This window comes from Thunnus albacares, chromosome 2 (assembly GCF_914725855.1).
Source record: "Thunnus albacares chromosome 2, fThuAlb1.1, whole genome shotgun sequence".
NCBI lineage: Eukaryota > Metazoa > Chordata > Actinopteri > Scombriformes > Scombridae > Thunnus > Thunnus albacares.
Genome location: NC_058107.1, coordinates 1600617 through 1619655, shown reverse-complemented (window position 1 = coordinate 1619655; position 19039 = coordinate 1600617). Strand labels below are relative to the sequence as shown.

Here is a 19039-nt window from a genome sequence, read left to right as displayed (position 1 = left end):
CTGTTGTGTTTGAAAATTAGGTTCATTTTTGAAAACCAAATCCAGATAAAAGAGTAAAACACTGAGTGCAGCTTTAATTCAACTTTCTCATAAGTGACGGTGGTTAATAATAATAATAATACATGACTGGATAAGTGTTTGTTACGTCTAAAGTTTATTACATGAACGATGGGATAACGGTCAGAGATCATCAGGCAAACCTGCAAACTGTAGATGTTTGAAATTATTGAAATAGAAATGTTATAATAAAACTCATCAGGCCTCGCACCATCAATACTCACATTACCTTTCTTTGTCATGCCTCTGCAGACTCTGGTCTTCATCTCATTCGCTGGATTCTGCTGCCTCTGTTGCCCATGGTGACCGTTTTCACCTACATTTACTCCAGAGGTAAGCTGCTAACGCCACCAACAAAGACAGACAAAAAGATGCAGCAAATGTTTCTCTTCTTAGTTTGATTAGATTGTGGATGATAGAATTGTATATAAAAAAATGGAAATAAAAGGTTTTCTAGTGTTGAACTGAGATGATTCATCTACAATATAATGCAGATTATGGTAAATATGATCAATTAGCATAACAAGGAAGTAAACTCTCAATGTTTTCTTCTGCAGCAACAACAAAACACATGCGTAAGGTAATAAACTGCTTATATTTTCATGCTTTCATTTTTTTTTAAAAATTTGCTTGACAGTAAGAGTTGTAACATCTTTTTCTTCTTCTCTTTAGAAGACAGAGGAGCCTCACGATGACGTTACTCTGCGCAGACGTCTGGCTGAGCCGCAGTACGAGAACACAGCAGCTCTGAATGAGCTGGAATGATGAAGATGATGAAGGGAAATTTAAAAGGCTGTCTCACACTCCATCACATTAAGAGACTTTTAGGACAAAATAATGACAAGAGTCATCAAAGTCATGGCGTTCATTGATTTGAGGGTGAAAAAAAAGACCATATAAATACCACTTATGAAGAAATAAGTTTGCATTTATTGGACAAACCAAACATAGGCAAACTCACACATAGTGTAAAGATGGAATATGTCATGGGGTGAAAAATAAATGAAGGGATTCATTCCAAAATGTCATACCATTTGGGGAAAAAAATACCTGAAAGACAATATTTTCAAAGTGCATATCCGTCCTCAGTAATGTTATGAATGTTATAATAATCCCCCTTTTGGATCTTTCCTGTCTGTCATCATTTTATAGGAATTCAGTGACTTTTTCCCCCCCAGATGGTGTATATATATATATATCATTTTGGAATAAAGCTCTTCAAATATATATATTTATTTATATACTTTATACATTCTTTTCTTGCTGTACATTTAAGTCTCATGCTTCGCTTGAAACTGTGCTTTCAGCATTTATCCTCAATCACATGACAAAAAGACCAAAAAAAAAAAAAAAGAAGAGCATACAGTATTCAGGATCAATGCTGCATAGTTTCAACTTTGGAATATTAAACATCATTTTCTTTGTAAACCAACTGAGTATAACTTTATGTGTATGGAAGATGGAAACTGTACGAAAATCTGTAGTTCTAAAAATACACATCATTTATCCGAAACCTTTTGGTGATGCAATCTATGGAAGATGCTGCACGTCATATCTGTCTTATCATGAGCGCTGGGCAAAAAGAGACGAGACATGAAAAGGTTTAACCACAAACGTCGTCTTAAAAGCAGCGGAAAGTAAACCGTCGGAGGATGTTTTTACAGGAAAAAATAAAAAAGTTTAGAATTGTGAACAACTTTAACCCACAAAAAAAAAAAAGCTGCATGATGTGTTTGTTGAGGGCAGTTTTCAGCACAAATCACACAAAGCAAAATAGAAACAATAAATAACAAGGATAAAACAATGACCTCGGAAACGTTGCACTTACAGACACATAATTCCATAATACTCCTTAAAAATGACGGTGTTTTGCTGTCTGAGTGAAAATCAAAACAAAAACTAAAAAGACAAACAAACGTACTGATTCACTGCAATCTTATAGCAGGCTTTATAAAGATGATATGGGTTCTGTTTCACCAATAAACGGGCTGGGGGCAGCGTTCTGAACCCCAAACCGAGCTACCTACCAGTTTACAGTAAGAACACTTCAAATGGTTCATGAGGATAGCGGCACATCATTCCCTTGTAGTGACCTCTATTAAGGCATTTGCAGAAAAAACATGAAGAGAATTTGAATGTAGCCTCTCAGGTGAAGCAGAGAAAGGAGGGCCAGTAAGAAAGACATTTAATCATTAAGTTGTCCTAACAGGGAAATGATTTACTGATGGATTGATCCCAAAGCGGCTTTAAGGGATAACAAAAGACTACGTCCACACTAAGCTGGCTCATTTTTGTCCACATTAGTGTTTTTTTTTTACACTGTAAACAAGAGTCCACACAATATTTTTGCAGTGTTGACTCACAATTGGAAACAGGAAATGAACAACAGTTAAAGTCTGATGTTTTGTCACTCTGTAATTACATCATTACAGCCACTAGAGGGCACAGTCACCTGAACGTAAATATATATACGTTGTTTTCTTGTGAGGACGGTCTCGCTCGTGGGTGATAGTCAAATAGTTACAGGTTCACTTGAATGGAAGCGAAAGCGCGCTCTTCTGATATGTTAGTCTTCATCGTCGTCTTCACACGGTACACAAAAATAGAAAATAGTAGACAAATATCAGTAAGGAAGCCCCACGTCTGTCAGGTCAGATCCAATATTGTGTTTTTCTCTTCGTCCTTTTTCATTCAGCAAACAGAAGTGATCCTCAGCTGGTTGAACTGCTCCTACTCTCTGTTTTAAAACACGCAGACTTATAATTGACTTCTTCTCATTTACATATTTTTCTATTGATGTTGTGAGATGACTGAACAAACAGGAAACAGGTGATTTGATTGTGGCAGCTTAGTGTGGACGGAGGACAAGAACATGTCATCAAATGTACTGTTACTTATTGTGGACGTAGTTAGAGTCATTTCCTTTGTTGGTGACGGGCGAAAATCTCTGAATTCTTCTTCAGTCTTCATAATTACAGACACAAGACTAAACCTGGAAAAAGATCTGCCATTAACTATTTAAGTAGGAAAGAAAGAAAAGAAGGAATACTATGGAGTCTCTAAGGAGTCAGTTGTCACTGAGCATGCTCTCAATTATTACACCAACCACACAAACATTCAGACGAAATGGTAACCCTATTTACAGCAGCTGGATCACTTGGAGAGTGTTATTAAATCAAAGAAAATATTAAGCTAACGTTAGTACAAAGAGCCGTTCCCTCGCAGCTACACCGATCATCGAATTTGAAGTCACGTCTCACTACAGTACACGTTGGTCTCCTTGCCGTTTCTTATTGGTTGGAATGGAAGTGACAGCAGTAGTGCAGATGGGGGGGGAAATCAATCAGAAAGGAACATACAGGAACCAGAGTCCTGGCTGATTTTACCTGGGTGTCGTCGGTAGCCTTGCGTATTGCGTATGGCTTGGAGATGCTGCTTTATGCAAGTCAAGGAACCAGGAGGTTTTTTTTTTTTTAGGAACGCGCAAACGCTGCTGTTCTGCGGCTCGTTTTCCTAAGAAAAACGGGAGGCTTTATAGTTCTTCGTAATCGCCGTCGTCTCTTTTGACGGCTCCCGCTCCTCCGCCCAGAAAGTCCTCCAGCTCGTCCACTTCCGTTTTCTTGGTCCGGGATTTCTTTTTCTTTTTCTCTTTATCGTCCCCGGCCCCCGCCTCGTCTTTTTCCTTTTTCTTGTGTTTGTTTTTCTTCTTGCTCTTTTCGTCCTCCTGAAAAAAGGAAGAGTAGAATTTATTACACTGATACTATGGACTGTTAGACAAGATTTAACGTGTATCACTACAACTCCACCTCTTTGCTTTTCTTCTTCTTTTTCTTCTTTTCTTTGGAGGAGTGTTTGCTGTCTTTCTCTGAAAGAGGAGCAGATACATACAGTACAGCAGTCTGTCAATAACTGATCATTTTAACATATTAAACATCAGTTAAATCTTTTATGTAGTAAAAAAAAACAGTAGAAAAGCCTCTGAAGCAGCTTTTTCAACAGCTTCAAAGAACACTGACTCATTTGTTAGATCTCAAGTAAACACGTAACGTTCATATAGTGTTGTTGCTTTAAAAGTAGCTGAGTCAACGCATCAGCCCACAACTCCCTGAGTCATTTTGTTTTTTTTTTAGCCACATCATTATACACAGAATAATTGACAGTGACAGCATGACAGGCTGTAAACCTTTAGAGTCTTTGAATGACCTAAATACATAACTGTGAGAGACGATCTGCTGTTTAAACAGACGGGGAGCAGCTTCTCCTCCTCAATCAACTCCTGAGAAAAATATCAGGCTCTTTAGCTGCTAAATGCTCCACTAAGTTCTAGCTAGTTCAAGCCACTTGCTAGTTTTGGTGCTGATCAGGTTGTATACAGCTGATTTATAAGAGCTGTTGCTGGAAAACAATGCTGTAGAGAGCAGCGAGAGTGAACAAAACAGTACAGCTAAGGACTGTAAAACCAAAACAATAAGCTGAAAGATGCTAAAATGCTTCGTAGACCTGTTGGGAACCGCAGAGTTGGGTAATAAATCTCTGCGGGTTTGTCACGATGAAATACTGATTAGTGCAGCTTTAAGTTAGCTGGTCAGGAAAATATAGCTAGTTGCAGCCCTAGCATGAATAGTGATATTAGGTATTTTCCTTCTGTTGCATGCATCTTTAAGAATGTAAGAAACCTTTACTTGAGGCACAGTGTTCATGTGTCATAAAGACAAACTGGAACAACATCTGGTGCGGGGCCCTTACGTGTAAATTCAGTAGCTTGACAGCAGGTTTTATAAACTGAACTAAAATCTTCTGTTTTTACACCACAAAAGATGCGGATTTGAAGTCTTACAGGTAAAACATGTGACTCATGACTGAAGGGGAGACAAGATTCTGAATCCAATCAAACTGACAGATGTTTCATGACTTGCCTTCTTGCTCCTCGCTGCTGTCTTTGGCTGCGGGAACCTCTTCTTGGAAGCCGAGGCCGAACAGGTCAGTATCGTCCTTGTGTTTGAAGGAGATCACAGTGGGCTTCAGCGGTTCTGTCACCTTGGCTGACTGCATGTCGTCGTCAGAGAGGTCGGACAGAAGCTCATCCCTGATAGGAAACGTGTCCTGGGGAGAACAATGATCACTGAGGATATATTTTGGTCTTTCCATAAAGGCAGGAAGATACAGACATGGCAGTATGAGCTATGTGAACCTCAGAGTGAACCTGCTCTATTTTACCTTTGTTATTTTTGGTGTGTCTGATGCTTCAGACTCAAAGTCGGGGTCATCCATGACAAAGGAGAGCATCTGCTGGGCGACGGGGGCCTCGGGGTCGCTATCGGAGTCCTCGGCCTTAGGTGTGCTTCCCTTCTTCTTGCCTTGGTGTCGGGCCGGCTGCTCTGCTGCTGGGGTTAAGGTGAGGGAGATGGGCGTGGCGGTCTGGCCTCTGGACTCTGGAGCTTTAGATGCCACCTTTGGTTTTGTGATGTGGATCTCAGGCCTGAAACAGGATGATATGGAGAATTATTGCATTTTTATATTTATTTTACTTTTTTACCCCACATTTACCCCAAATATCCTTTTCTTATGCTTTCTTGTATGCTGCAGCAGTGGAAAACACTCAACTTTCCCTTTATCTGAAAATCACAGAAACCACAGGAACCCTGCAACCGTCATGGTTACTGGTCTAGTCTACGGTGCATTATGTGGGAGATCTAAATGATAGCCAGCTCAGGCCATGCACCAGGGATTAAGTTTAGATTAGGAGTCGACATTAACTGGGTGCAAAGACATGGAAAGCAAGAAATATGGCAGAAATGCCCTGAAATGGAATGTGTGAGTTTGTGGTTTTGTAAATGAGTAGTAGATGAGACTATTTGCCATTTAAGAAGGTAAATACATGAGATGAGCAACATATCTGATAACAAAACAAGATGTCACGGCAAGTGAGCTTGCTTCTGATTGGCCCACAGGGCCGCCCGTCGTCACACCTGCCTTCAGGCGTTATATCCTGGCGGTCAAGGATGCTCACATAGCCGACTATACTGTTGCTTTAAGTCACATTAGGATTACGTGAGATTGCTGTTTACAGATTTCAGTTCATCTTTCAACACCAAAATTCCCCCCCGACTGGCTGCTAAACTGACAGACCTTTATATGTGACTGTCCTGGTGCAGTGCCCGTTCAACATGTACCTGTTCAGAACAGGCTGGTTGTTGCTACTTCAACAGCACGTCATATAAAAATATTTTTCTCTGACTCGCTGTACAGCTCTGATCTGCAGCTGTGCTTGTGACGTGCGATCCTGAAGCCCCGCCTCACCGCCGCAGAGCTGAGCGACTCGCTGATCACTTGTTTATTCAAAGTTTATTAATATCCAAATCACACCAAATTTGACACTGCGCTTACTCGGGTCCTCAGCGATACACCTGCCGAGTGTGAAGTAGATCGGATAAACAGTTCTCAAGATATGCGAAGGACAAACATACAGACAGACAGACAGAGAGTCCTTGCTTTATAGGTAGATTATAGTTGATCTTTTGCTGTATGTGCATTAAACATTTTTGTTTATATGAAATTTTTATCTGAGAATTTTTTCATTTATGTCTCTTTTGAGTCTTATTTTTCATACTAGTCATTTTTGGTTTTTAGCTGGCTAGAGGGGCGTGTCAGTGTCTGTGTTTGATTGACAGCAGCTGGCGGTGTTACACTGTAGGGAACAGAGCTTGAGCTGTAGTTACATGTCACGGTCAGACAGTGTGTTGTTAGCAGTGGTATTGAAGACTAAGGCTGCATTCAGACCAAATCATAACGTTTTATTGATCTGATTGTTCAGCTTTCTCTCTACCGCCGCTCCCTCTCTTCATCACTCTCTAGCTCGCTTGACCACAGCAGCTCTCTCTCTCTCTCTCACTCGCTGGTGCTCTCAGTTCTCTCTTTTTAAAAATGAGAACTTTACTTTGAACTTTATCAGATGAAGAGAGATGTCCTCCACTCTTCCTAATAATGTCTTTGTCCTCCCTCCCTCCAAAAGTCGACTCTGGATCAACTTTCTTGCCGCCGGCAGCTTGGTTTCAGATTTTCTTCTCACAGGAGACACAGGTCAAGTGTAGATAGTATATAACATATTGCTAGTTGCTAGTAATCTCCTGGGTGAGCTTGGTTAAATTTCTTATGTAATCCCTGCTAAACGGGGACATCGATCCTCAATATCACAACATATATTTGCATAAGATCCTATGAACGACTGAATTCTGGAGGTTTGATGCCGTGTTGTTCTGAGAAAAAAGACTCACGCTTTCAGATCAGGTTCACTGTCCAGGTCCTGGTCCTGCATGATGGTGTGGGCTGCTGGTACTGCCTCCTCCTCGTCACTGGTCAGAGTGATATCTTTACTGGGGGGCAGCGTCTTGGGCTGGGGGAGGTTGGGCTCGGTGTCGTCTGGGTCGAGCTCATCCTGGAAACCGGACACCATGGGGTTTCCTCTGCCTTCACCGTCGCTGGGGCGGAAAAAGAAGAAAACTGTCCTTTAACTTATATTCCATTTCTGACAATAGAGCCCCCTGAATCTCACACACTGGTCCTTTAATGCATTTTTGAATAAAATTGATTTATAACACTGTTTAGGTATCTGTCAATATTTCCCATTAGTATGTAAAGGCTAACATACAGCATGTTTTAATATGTGTTAAATAAGACCTACTTTATTGATTATCCACATACAAACACAGGCCTGCTTCATTCATGGTTGACTGAAAGTCTGTTGTTGTTGTCTAAGAACAAATCTGTTCTGGTCCAACAAGTTGTAGAATTAAAACAATGTTAGAATTTACATATTTAAATATAGACTTAATTTCAGCACTATGCACTGTTAGCGTGACACAAGCATGGTGTAAATGCCTCTCCTGGTGTTGGGGCAGTATGAGATGTTACTGTAACAAGCTAATATTCTGGGATCTACAAGAAGCTTGTGTTTATTTTGTCATCTACGATAGATTTGTGAAAAAAATATATTCATTCATATCATTAAAGTGCCTTTTTTAAAGCCGACATTTGGACTCGTTATAGTAGGAAAGGCGTTACTAACAACATTAACGATGCTTTTCCTTCTCTGACATGTTAAAATGTGTGTTCTGTAAATAGACAGTAGATATAAAGGGCTTATTATTCTAAACACAACGGTTCTTATTTTCAGGTTGTTACACACTAATTATTATATTTCATTTCTTCTGAGTCCGTTCTGCTAGATGCTGTTAAACCTTTAAGTTAAACACACATTTTATTCATTAAAAAAATACACTAAATAACGTTTTGTTGCTTTTCCACATGAATTGCATCAACAAATACTAACCCTCCCAAAGATGAACAAACTATCTGAACAGTCTTTATTAAAGCTCACCTGTCGCTGTCCACAGCCGGAGCTGGCTGAGGCAGCTTTGTCTTGGAGGGCAGGCTGTCCTCCAGGAAACTCTTGTCCAGTCTCTCGTCTGGCACAAAGTCGTCCACGCTCTGCACCTTCGCAGGACACACCGGTGCAGGCGGCTCCTCTGAGGAAAACATTAAAGTAGTAAGAATGAAATAAACAAATCGATTTTTAATATAATGTTAAAAAGCTCCGATCACAGCACCGCCATGCGTCGTCTTGTCACAAAAAAAAAAAAAAACTCAGACGAAACGGTGAAATCACATGACATTCCTCTAGCAGCCGGGTCCTTTGATCGTTGTAAAAGCTCTGCATTTCTCAACCGCTCAGTCTTGAATCTTGTGACTGCCTGCTATGGACTTCATATAAGTTTCAGTTATGGCTGAATAATCCATTTAAAAAGGTGGTCTCCAACATACAGCCCACTATTCCCAGTCACACAAAGCTGCTTTTTGATGAATGAGTTTTAGTGCATGTTGGATCCTGGACGTAATGACTTAAAGAATGACTAGAAACAGATGCATCCTATTGTATTCAAATAATGAGGATAAAATATCTGCTGGTGTCAAGCTCCTACATATTTTTTTACATGGCTAACCACCAATACAGAAAAAAAAAATAGTATCACAACAGCAACATGTTGTAACATCCTTCCCACATAACATACTCAAACACACTCCTCTACTTATTAAAAGCAGATTGTCTCGTTGTATTTCAGATCTCAGCCTGACAGATGTTGTAAAAATATCACAAATCATTAATTCAGACGTAACAACATGAGAACTGTTTTACAGGATAATAAGATAATAATAATACATTTGATTACTTTTACAGAAGCTACAGCTCAAAGTGATTTACATTAAAATGTTTAGAACAAGCTGGTTTCTTAGATGTCATGTAAAGTAGAATCCTGGTTTCTATATTTGGGTTAGGAGATTAGATTGACTACATCCTATTCTACACCGAAGTAGTCTGTAGAGGTCTAAATAATGACATGCGGACTGGTGAGGAGTAATGTGTGACAGAGACTCACCTGGTGCACAAGCAGGAGTGTCAGCAGCAGCAGATACACCAAACCAGCGGGATATGAATCCGCGTTTCTGCGGGGCCGCTGCTGCTGCTCCAGGAGCGGCGGAGGACTGGAGGTGCTCGGGCGACTGGGCCGATGGCTTTGACTCTACAGTAGGTGAAGCTGCGACGCTGACTGTAGCCGTGGTGGGGGGTGGAGGGGAGGAGGCGGACACGGATGGTGATTGTGGGAGCACCTGGGAGGGGACGGGGGGCTGAGGGGTGCTCGGGCTGGAGCTGCCTGTGGAAGCCCCGCTAGGAGGGACGATGGGGGACTGGGAGCCCGAGGAGGGACTCTGACCGTTGGCTGGACCGGGGGAGCCGTAGCCCTTACTGCGAGACTCCAAGTTCTCCAGGAAACTGTGGAAATCAGAGCAGGACTAGTTAATACACTGCAGGACTGGTTAATACACTGCAGGACTAGTTAATATACTACAGGACTAGTTAATACACTGCAGGACTAGTTAATACACTGCAGGACTAGTTAATATACTACAGGACTAGTTAATACACTACAGGACTAGTTAATACACTGCAGGACTAGTTAATATACTACAGGACTGGTTAATACACTACAGGACTAGTTAATACACTGCAGGACTGGTTAATACACTGCAGGACTAGTTAATATACTACAGGACTGGTTAATACACTGCAGGACTAGTTAATACACTACAGGACTAGTTAATACACTGCAGGACTAGTTAATACACTACAGGACTAGTCAATACACTGCAGGACTAGTTAATATACTACAGGACTAGTTAATACACTACAGGACTAGTTAATACACTGCAGGACTAGTTAATATACTACAGGACTGGTTAATACACTACAGGACTAGTTAATACACTGCAGGACTGGTTAATACACTGCAGGACTAGTTAATATACTACAGGACTGGTTAATACACTGCAGGACTAGTTAATACACTACAGGACTAGTTAATACACTGCAGGACTAGTTAATACACTACAGGACTAGTCAATACACTGCAGGACTAGTTAATACACTACAGGACTGGTTAATACACTGCAGGACTAGTTCATACACTACAGGACTAGTTAATACACTACAGGACTAGTCAATACACTGCAGGACTAGTCAATACACTGCAGGACTAGTTAATACACTACAGGACTGGTTAATACACTGCAGGACTGGTTAATACACTGCAGGACTAGTTCATACACTGCAGGACTGGTTAATACACTGCAGGACTAGTTAATACACTACAGGACTGGTTAATACACTACAGGACTGGTTAATACACTGCAGGACTAGTTCATACACTGCAGGACTGGTTAATACACTGCAGGACTGGTTAATACACTGCAGGACTAGTTAATACACTACAGGACTAGTTAATACACTGCAGGACTGGTTAATACACTGCAGGACTAGTTGATACACTGCAGGACTGGTTGATACACTGCAGGACTGGTTAATACACTGCAGGACTAGTTAATACACTGTAGGACTGGTTAATATATTGCAGGACTAGTTAATACACTGCAGGACTAGTTAATACACTGCAGGACTGGTTAATACACTACAGGACTAGTTAATACACTACAGGACTAGTTAATACACTGCAGGACTGGTTAATACACTGCAGGACTAGTTAATACACTACAGGACTAGTTAATACACTGCAGGACTAGTTAATACACTACAGGACTAGTTAATACACTGCAGGACTGGTTAATACACTGCAGGACTGGTTAATACACTGCAGGACTGGTTAATACATTGCAGGACTAGTTAATACACTGCAGGACTAGTTAATACACTGCAGGACTAGTTAATACACTGCAGGACTGGTTAATATATTGCAGGACTAGTTAATACACTGCAGGACTGGTTAATACACTGCAGGACTAGTTAATACACTGCAGGACTGGTTAATATATTGCAGGACTAGTTAATACACTGCAGGACTAGTTAATACACTGCAGGACTGGTTAATATATTGCAGGACTAGTTAATACACTGCAGGACTGGTTAATACACTGCAGGACTGGTTAATACACTACAGGACTAGTTAATACACTACAGGACTAGTTAATACACTACAGGACTGGTTAATACACTGCAGGACTAGTTAATACACTACAGGACTAGTTAATACACTGCAGGACTATTTAATACACTACAGGACTAGTTAATACACTGCAGGACTAGTTAATACACTGCAGGACTGGTTAATACACTGCAGGACTGGTTAATATATTGCAGGACTAGTTAATACACTGCAGGACTAGTTAATACACTGCAGGACTGGTTAATATATTGCAGGACTAGTTAATACACTGCAGGACTAGTTAATACACTGCAGGACTGGTCAATACACTGCAGGACTGGTTAATACACTACAGGACTAGTTAATACACTACAGGACTAGTTAATACACTACAGGACTGGTTAATACACTGCAGGACTGGTTAATACACTGCAGGACTAGTTAATACACTACAGGACTAGTTAATACACTACAGGACTAGTTAATACACTGCAGGACTAGTTAATACACTGCAGGACTAGTTAATACACTGCAGGACTGGTCAATATATTGCAGGACTAGTTAATACACTGCAGGACTAGTTAATACACTGCAGGACTGGTTAATATATTGCAGGACTAGTTAATACACTGCAGGACTGGTTAATACACTGCAGGACTGGTTAATACACTACAGGACTAGTTAATACACTACAGGACTAGTTAATACACTGCAGGACTAGTTAATACACTGCAGGACTGGTTAATACACTGCAGGACTAGTTAATACACTACAGGACTAGTTAATACACTGCAGGACTAGTTAATACACTGCAGGACTAGTTAATACACTGCAGGACTGGTTAATACACTGCAGGACTATCTGTGGTGTCGTATAACGGGATAAAAACAAAGCAGACGCTACATCTCATAGTTCTGATCTTCAGTCTCCTGCTGCACACAGAGTTCCTCCAGGGTGGCGTCCATGTCCAGCTGGTTGGTCTCCAGCTGCCTCAGGAGGGTCTCTCTCTGCACACGCACACACACACACACACACACACACACACACACACACACACACACACACACACATATATATATGAATGACTGGGCAGGAGCTGAGATTAAACCTTCATATTCACGCAGCTTTACATTAAGAATCTTAAGTAGCAATAATAACAGAGGAATGAATCCTTGATAAATAAAACCATTATGATGCTAGTGATGAGGAGTGAAAGATAACCTGTAGCTGCAGGAAGGGGATGTTGAAAAACCTGTGTAAATATTTCAAGCCGAAGCCGTTCTTCATAGAGGACTCAGCGTAGTGGATGTAAGATGATCCCATCGGTCTGAAAAACACAAGTAGATTCATAAAATCAAAAGCAGTATATTTATATGTTCAATATATCAACATTAGGATTGTAAACATGTTAAAGCTGCATTCATTATTTCTTATCTGACAATCACTTGTAATGAGCAAACTGTCATTTTACACACTCAGCAGACACAGAGTGAAGTCGTGCTTGAAGTTGTGTTTGAGGTCCAGTACTCACTTTCCTTTTAGCTGTTTGGTCTCCATCAACTCCTGAGAGGAATATCTGGCTCTTTAACTGCTAAATGCTCAATCAATAGTATGATGTAACCATCCATTTCCCTCTTTTTAACCTATCTGCAGCCAACTGAATCTGGTCTGATCAGCTGTAACTGAAGCAATCAGCAATGCATTTTGTTCTTCTGACACTTATTCAAATCATTGTGACTTTGTTCAGCAGCAGCCAGTGATCCCTCTCTATCAGAAAGTTTGAAGTTAAAATGTTCATTGCTTTGTCTTTAGGTCTTCTCTACTTTTTTTAATATCATTAATTCATCCAGTTCCAAGTTTTATCAGTGAGATTAAATCAGTTTTCTCTCCTGTCGCTTTCAATGTTTTTTCTAATCTTTATTTCAAATTCTGCTACTTTTCATATGATGAAAAGGATATTATTTTCCTCCTCAGTAGTGCCTGAAGTCCATCCTGTAATTTTAAAGGACTAACATCACCACTGTCATCAGATTACAGCAGGTTTCATCAAAGCAGGTGTCTGCTGAGGCTGTAAATGAGGAGAAAGACTCTGCAGAGGTGACCTGAACTAATAATTCTCTGTGGCTTTGCCGCTATAAGCAGCAGCAGCAGTCATTAGATCTATTGTTGATATTAAAAACAGATGAGTGCAGCTGTAACATTTCATTTGGAAAACACCAACATGACTCATGCAGTTGCACAATTTCTCACCCAGAACTGAGATTAAATCTTCTCTCTCGACTCTCAGCCGTGCACGTCGCTGCACTGTTTAAGGCTTTTACAGTTACTGGTGTCAGGTATCTACATTATTATATCAATTTGCTAAACCAAGGAAACTTATTATTAATTTGAAGAGATAAATTAAACTATCTGCAAACACGAATTATTAATTTGCTGAAAAAAAACTCTCTATCAGAAAGAGAAAAAAGATTCATTTGACTGAGTGAACTAGTGAGGAGACTTCTACGAGGGTCACACAGTCAGAAGTCGGGTTGGATAAATGTATTTCCTGTTTCTCACAGCCTGACTCATTTCCTTCTTGTTTTTTTTGTTGTTTCTCCAAAACCTTTTTCTTTGAACTTGTTGCTTCATCACACGGTATAAACACAGCACTGTCATTCTCTGATGTAGTTTAAGAGGAGAAGAAGGAGAGCTCGGTTGAATTTGTCGTGTATGAAACTCGAGCGCTGGTCTGATCTCTACCTGTTGAGTCCGGCGATCAGGTCTCTTATGTCATCGGGCAGGATGACGCGGTGCTCGCCCATGTCCCTGTGGTTTCCCAACACACACACCGGCACATGAGTGGGTACTTTGGGCAGTTCCCTCAGGATGTAGTTAAATGTCCTGCAGTTAAAAAGATTACGACACGGACTCTTCATCACAACACAGCACGTAATCAGATTAGAAGAATGAATGAGAAGAGGTTCAGTTTAGTGTAAAGAATTCTCCATATTAGTTTGCTAAAACTTACTTACTGTATAGATATTACCAGGTACAAATATTAATCAAATGTGCTGCTGCAGGCACTGATCACCAGGTTAACATATTTCAATGTTAGCATGAAAAATTATGCAAGTGCTAATATTTTGTTAAATCTGCACTAGGCTGACGTATCGTCGATGAGAGCAGTGAGAATGAACGAAAAACAGTAAAGTTGTGGTTCATAAAACCAAAACAATGAGCAGAAAGAGGCTCAAAGACTCTGTGAGCTGCACATTACACATAATCATTTAACGGCTTTTATTATTTACTACCATTCTAAGGTACGTCTGACAGATTGGCATAAAAACATGAACGAATCTGAAACCAAACTGTTAATATAAGTAAAGTGCAGAAAGCGTTTAAATACCTATCGCTGCATCATGTCCCCTTGTGGCGAGACATGCTATCATTTGTGATCATTTCCTGAATTTATTCCCTCAGATATGCTGCTTAAAATAGCAACGCTAGAATGTCTTTAGAGGATTTTGCCTTTGAAGCTGAACAAAATCCACCAGTGGAAGCTCTCGGCTTCACTGACACGCAGACTGACTGAAACCTAATCTTTCCATGTATTAGAGTTCACTGATCAGACTGTTGGATAACAACACAGACAGACGACTCTTACCACTGCTTGGTAATGTCAAACATCATGATGACTCCATTGCAATTCTTGTAAACATCCAGGAACTCTGCATCCAGGGCCACCTCATCTGACTGCAACACATATATATTCATATTAAACATGATAATGGAGAGAAACAGAATATTTGAGAACTTTTTTTTTTAAATGATTTACAGCCGAGAAGATCTCTTTGGCCGATTCTAGCACTGACCCACAAGACTGAGCTTTTTTTTTTTTCCTTCTAAACACATGACAATCATGTGACTATCACCTCTTGGGGCTCATTCTCCAGTTTCAAATTGTCTCCACGCTTTTTGCCTTTGCCTGAAAGAGCAAGAAATCAGAAGTGTTACGTTTAGCTGGAAAGGCAACATCATCATCGTCTACAACTCAAGTTTGTTGCTTTACATTTGTCCATGATGAGTAAAGCAAGCACAGCAGCACAGCCACTTTTCTTATGGAAAAGCATCTTGCAGCCTAAATCCAACACACATGATCCTTTTAACAAACGCTGCAGCTGCGTTAAGTTACGTCTCACACAGTGCAGGCGCTCAGGCTCCATCTATACACAGCAAGAAAAACATCAGCCAAACTCTGAAACGTAGCCACGCAGCAAACCTGAGGGATAGCCAAACCTTGAGAATATTGACATTCAGATAAGAGTGGAACGGGGCAGGGCAAACTACACACTATAGTAGTGCTCACCTACACCTTCAGGAAGAGGATATTTTTGGCCTGAGATGAGTGTGAGAGAGGTGCAGAAAAGAGAACATCAACACTGAGGACAGAAAAACAAGCAACCATGCGTCTATTTGATGTCATGAAACACTGTCGACTGCAGTAGACAGAGAAAAGTTATAACTTGGCATGGCAACGTCAGCCACAGTAGAAAGTCTGCTTATTTAACTGGCATGTGTGTCAACACTCACCTTTGTCTACTACGTCCCACACCTCCACTTTGACCACATCATCAGTAGCTGAGAGAAACAGAACAGGTGATTATCATGATTCAAATGTACAGGTTGTTAAGTTACTGTAATATATGTAGATGCAGAAACTAAATGATCATTTTAAAAAACACTACAACAAAAGTTTGCTGGAACAACTAACACAGATACAGGATATCTACTCTAAGAAGGACAGCTGAGGCTAAATCTAAGCAGTCTGATTTTTACCTTGATATGGAGCCACTGAAATTAATTGTCGAGGCAAAAACAGCGAATGTCAAATATTTATATGAGCGAAATAAGTAAGAAAATCAAAGATAAAATAAAAGCTGTGATGCTCAGAGACTTACTTTTGTAATTCCAATGGATACTTGTGGCTTGGATCTCCTGAGTGGGTATGTACTCCTCCACAAACTTCTTACCCTGCAGTCGGTGCCATAAAGTACTCTTTCCAGTGTTTCTATCTCCCCGGATGACTATTTTCACTTGAGTGGGGGAAAGAAGCAGATTAAACAGCTTAGCTAAGAAGCTAAAAATTTGATATTTATACAGGAGACATATTTGACACCTGATTGGCTGGATGACTTACTATTATACTGGACCCCTTTGGCGAAGCGTCTCTGCAAACTTTGGTTCATGGACTGCAGGCCGGCCGGGATGTTCTTTGGACCGAGCTGCCCCGGCTCAGATCCCACCAGCTTCTTCAGCGCTGAAAACATCTTGCCGAGGCTTCGCTAGCTTGTACGCTAATACTCGGTAGTACGGTGGAACTCTCCCCCCCCCGACGATTCGTCGCACAACTACTGAAGGAAAATGTAACAGTGTATCCTAACGGCTGAGGAAGTTAAGGGTCCATACTAAGAAAAGAAATATGATGTCAAATGACTAAATGTTGAGTCTGAATTGAATGAAGCTGCTCTTAAATCTGACCAGATGTTCTTGCTCGCCAGTCAGAGGTGGAGGGAACTACCATGTTGTTTTGAGCATCATCTGTGAAAAAACAAAACAAAACAAAAATAAACGGAGGAATAAAGAGGAGGAATGCAGGTGTTGTGAATTAGCAGGTTGGCAGGTTTTACAAAAACATATACCCGCAATAATGTACTAAAAGGATGCAGCCAAACACACCCACACACAACACATTCTGCTTATTTTGGGTCAACAAATATCTAGAAACACAGACTATTGTTTCTCTAAGATGAAAATCACACCATTAAGACTAAACATCTGGTTTTCAGATTTTGCCTGGTGATCTTTATGTACAGAACCCTCAACGACTGTCGAGACCATCTGGATGAGAAAATATTGCATCTGCTGCCTGTTAAAGGAGCAGTCTGAAGGGTTTAGTGACATCTAGCAGTGAGGTTGCAGATCACAACTAACTGAACACACCTCCCCCTCCCCCTTCCACGTGTGTAGGAGACAATACGGTGGCTGCGAAACTCACGGAAAATGCAAAAAAAGGCCCTCTCTAGAGTCAGTGTTTGGTTTGTCCATTCTGGGCTACTGTAGAAACATGGCGGTGCAACATGGCGGGCTGTGCGGATGAGGAACCGCTCCTTATGTAGATATAAAGCACAACAATTCTAATTTTCATGGGATTATACACTAATGAAAATATACTTATAAATATTATATTCCATTTCTGCCAACCTGTTTTCCAAACCTATTGGAAGACAGTAGCAAGAAATGATGTGTGTATCCTCAATTTCTACGATGTGAAACAAGGTTTAAGTGTTATTATCACTTATGTTTCATTGTGTAATTTTATATTTCCATACAAAATTAAGTGTTTTTATTCTTTTATGTGTCAAAGACATATGTAGGTTCTGGCTACTGGACGGGAAATATGGTCACAACATCTAAAAAAGGTTAAAAATAATCTTTTTTTAACAGGCAGCGGACAAAATAGTTTTTCATCCAGGTGGTTAGAATAGTCTTTGATGAGTCTGGAAATACTCAGAACAACAGTAAGTGTTGTAACCCAACCTTCTGGGTGTTTCAAAGATTGCTGGTTATTTCTTTCTTAGCTCTCTGACTTTAGTGGCAACACATGTGAGGCACACACTGGAGCTGGGTTTGAGGATGTGGTCAGGTGACATTTTGTGCAGAAGGTCCATTAGGAACTTATTAGTAAGTAGCTCATGGATTTATATGTGACATATTAGAGCCATATTAGTGACAGATGAATGTACGGCTTACAGCTGTGTATCACAGCATGTCTCCGTTTACTCATAATAGGTTGTCACAGTGTCCCAGGAGGTATTTCATTATTCACTATCAAGATCAGCTTCGGGATTTGACTCCAGTTGACATCATCAGCACAGTGTGTCTTTGTTCAGCTTGAGGAGAGACTAAATAGCTCTAATTCAAAGCTGTAACGCCACACTGCAACTATAACACAGTGAATGGATTCTAATTGGGGTGAATTTTCCCTTTAATGTTACCCAGCTAGCATTAGCTTCCCAGGCTGGTAGCTCGGTTAACAGAAGGTTTGACCGATTTTTTGAGGCAATTATGTTTGAAAATATTAAAGCCAAATACTCTAAAGGGTATGTCAAGGTCACTCGAGGTTTCAAACAGTTTGTTACCTACACTGACTAAAAGGTAACGTTATCCTTTGGCTCTGTCTTAGCTCAGACAACATTAGCTTAGCTTTTCCTCCTCCACGCTCGTTGACGTTAAACGGCAGCTACACTGGATGATTTCTTCTATGTCGTATCAACTACAAATACTCACGGTTATTTAATAAGATAAGAAACTGCAGTCCCGACATCTTTTTTTCAAAACATCTGTCAGTCCTCCATCCCGACAGAAATACAACAGCAGCGACATTCCTCTGCAAAGACAGCAGCAACAGCGACCGAGCGTCAAGCGCCACACGACACTGCACCACTTCC

General features: G+C 40.6%; 2 protein-coding genes across 3 annotated transcripts in view; one reads left to right on the top strand and one right to left on the bottom strand.

Moving 5' to 3' along the window:
• si:ch211-102c2.4 (uncharacterized protein LOC568178 homolog) overlaps positions 1-1864 on the top strand; it is a 9935-nt gene extending 8071 nt beyond the window's left edge. The window contains exons 3-5 of the mRNA XM_044362481.1: positions 310-390; positions 615-637; positions 730-1864. Of these exons, the coding sequence (XP_044218416.1) occupies positions 310-390; positions 615-637; positions 730-822 (197 nt within the window). The 3' untranslated portion in view covers positions 823-1864. The remainder of the gene's footprint in view (positions 1-309; positions 391-614; positions 638-729) is intronic.
• Positions 965-19039, bottom strand: rabl6b (RAB, member RAS oncogene family-like 6b). Of its 2 annotated transcripts, XM_044362411.1 has the most exons (17): positions 18879-19039; positions 16729-17129; positions 16490-16624; positions 16122-16169; positions 15898-15927; positions 15464-15516; positions 15196-15284; positions 14292-14432; positions 12771-12876; positions 12453-12556; positions 9492-9886; positions 8435-8582; positions 7332-7535; positions 5275-5536; positions 4974-5160; positions 3864-3922; positions 965-3781 (listed from the first exon to the last, which is right to left on the bottom strand). In XM_044362411.1, exons 2-17 carry the CDS (start codon positions 16856-16858, stop codon positions 3590-3592), a joined length of 2283 nt encoding a protein of 760 aa, XP_044218346.1. In that variant the 5' UTR covers positions 16859-17129; positions 18879-19039; the 3' UTR covers positions 965-3589. The 2 variants fall into 2 exon arrangements, with proteins under 2 accessions (XP_044218346.1, XP_044218358.1); XM_044362423.1 differs by lacking the exon at positions 15898-15927.

What these genes read in the sequence shown, in the direction of transcription:
- rabl6b (XM_044362411.1), bottom strand. Translation starts at nt 16,858, where the DNA reads ATGTTTTCAGCGCTGAAGAAGCTGGTGGGATCTGAGCCGGGGCAGCTC. An exon ending in CAAAGGGGTCCAGTATAATA is followed by an intron (nt 16,625 to 16,728) that starts GTAAGTCATCCA and finishes CCCCCACTCAAG; the next exon opens with TGAAAATAGTCATCCGGGGA. An exon ending in CACTCCTGCTTGTGCACCAG is followed by an intron (nt 8,583 to 9,491) that starts GTGAGTCTCTGT and finishes TGTTTTCCTCAG; the next exon opens with AGGAGCCGCCTGCACCGGTG.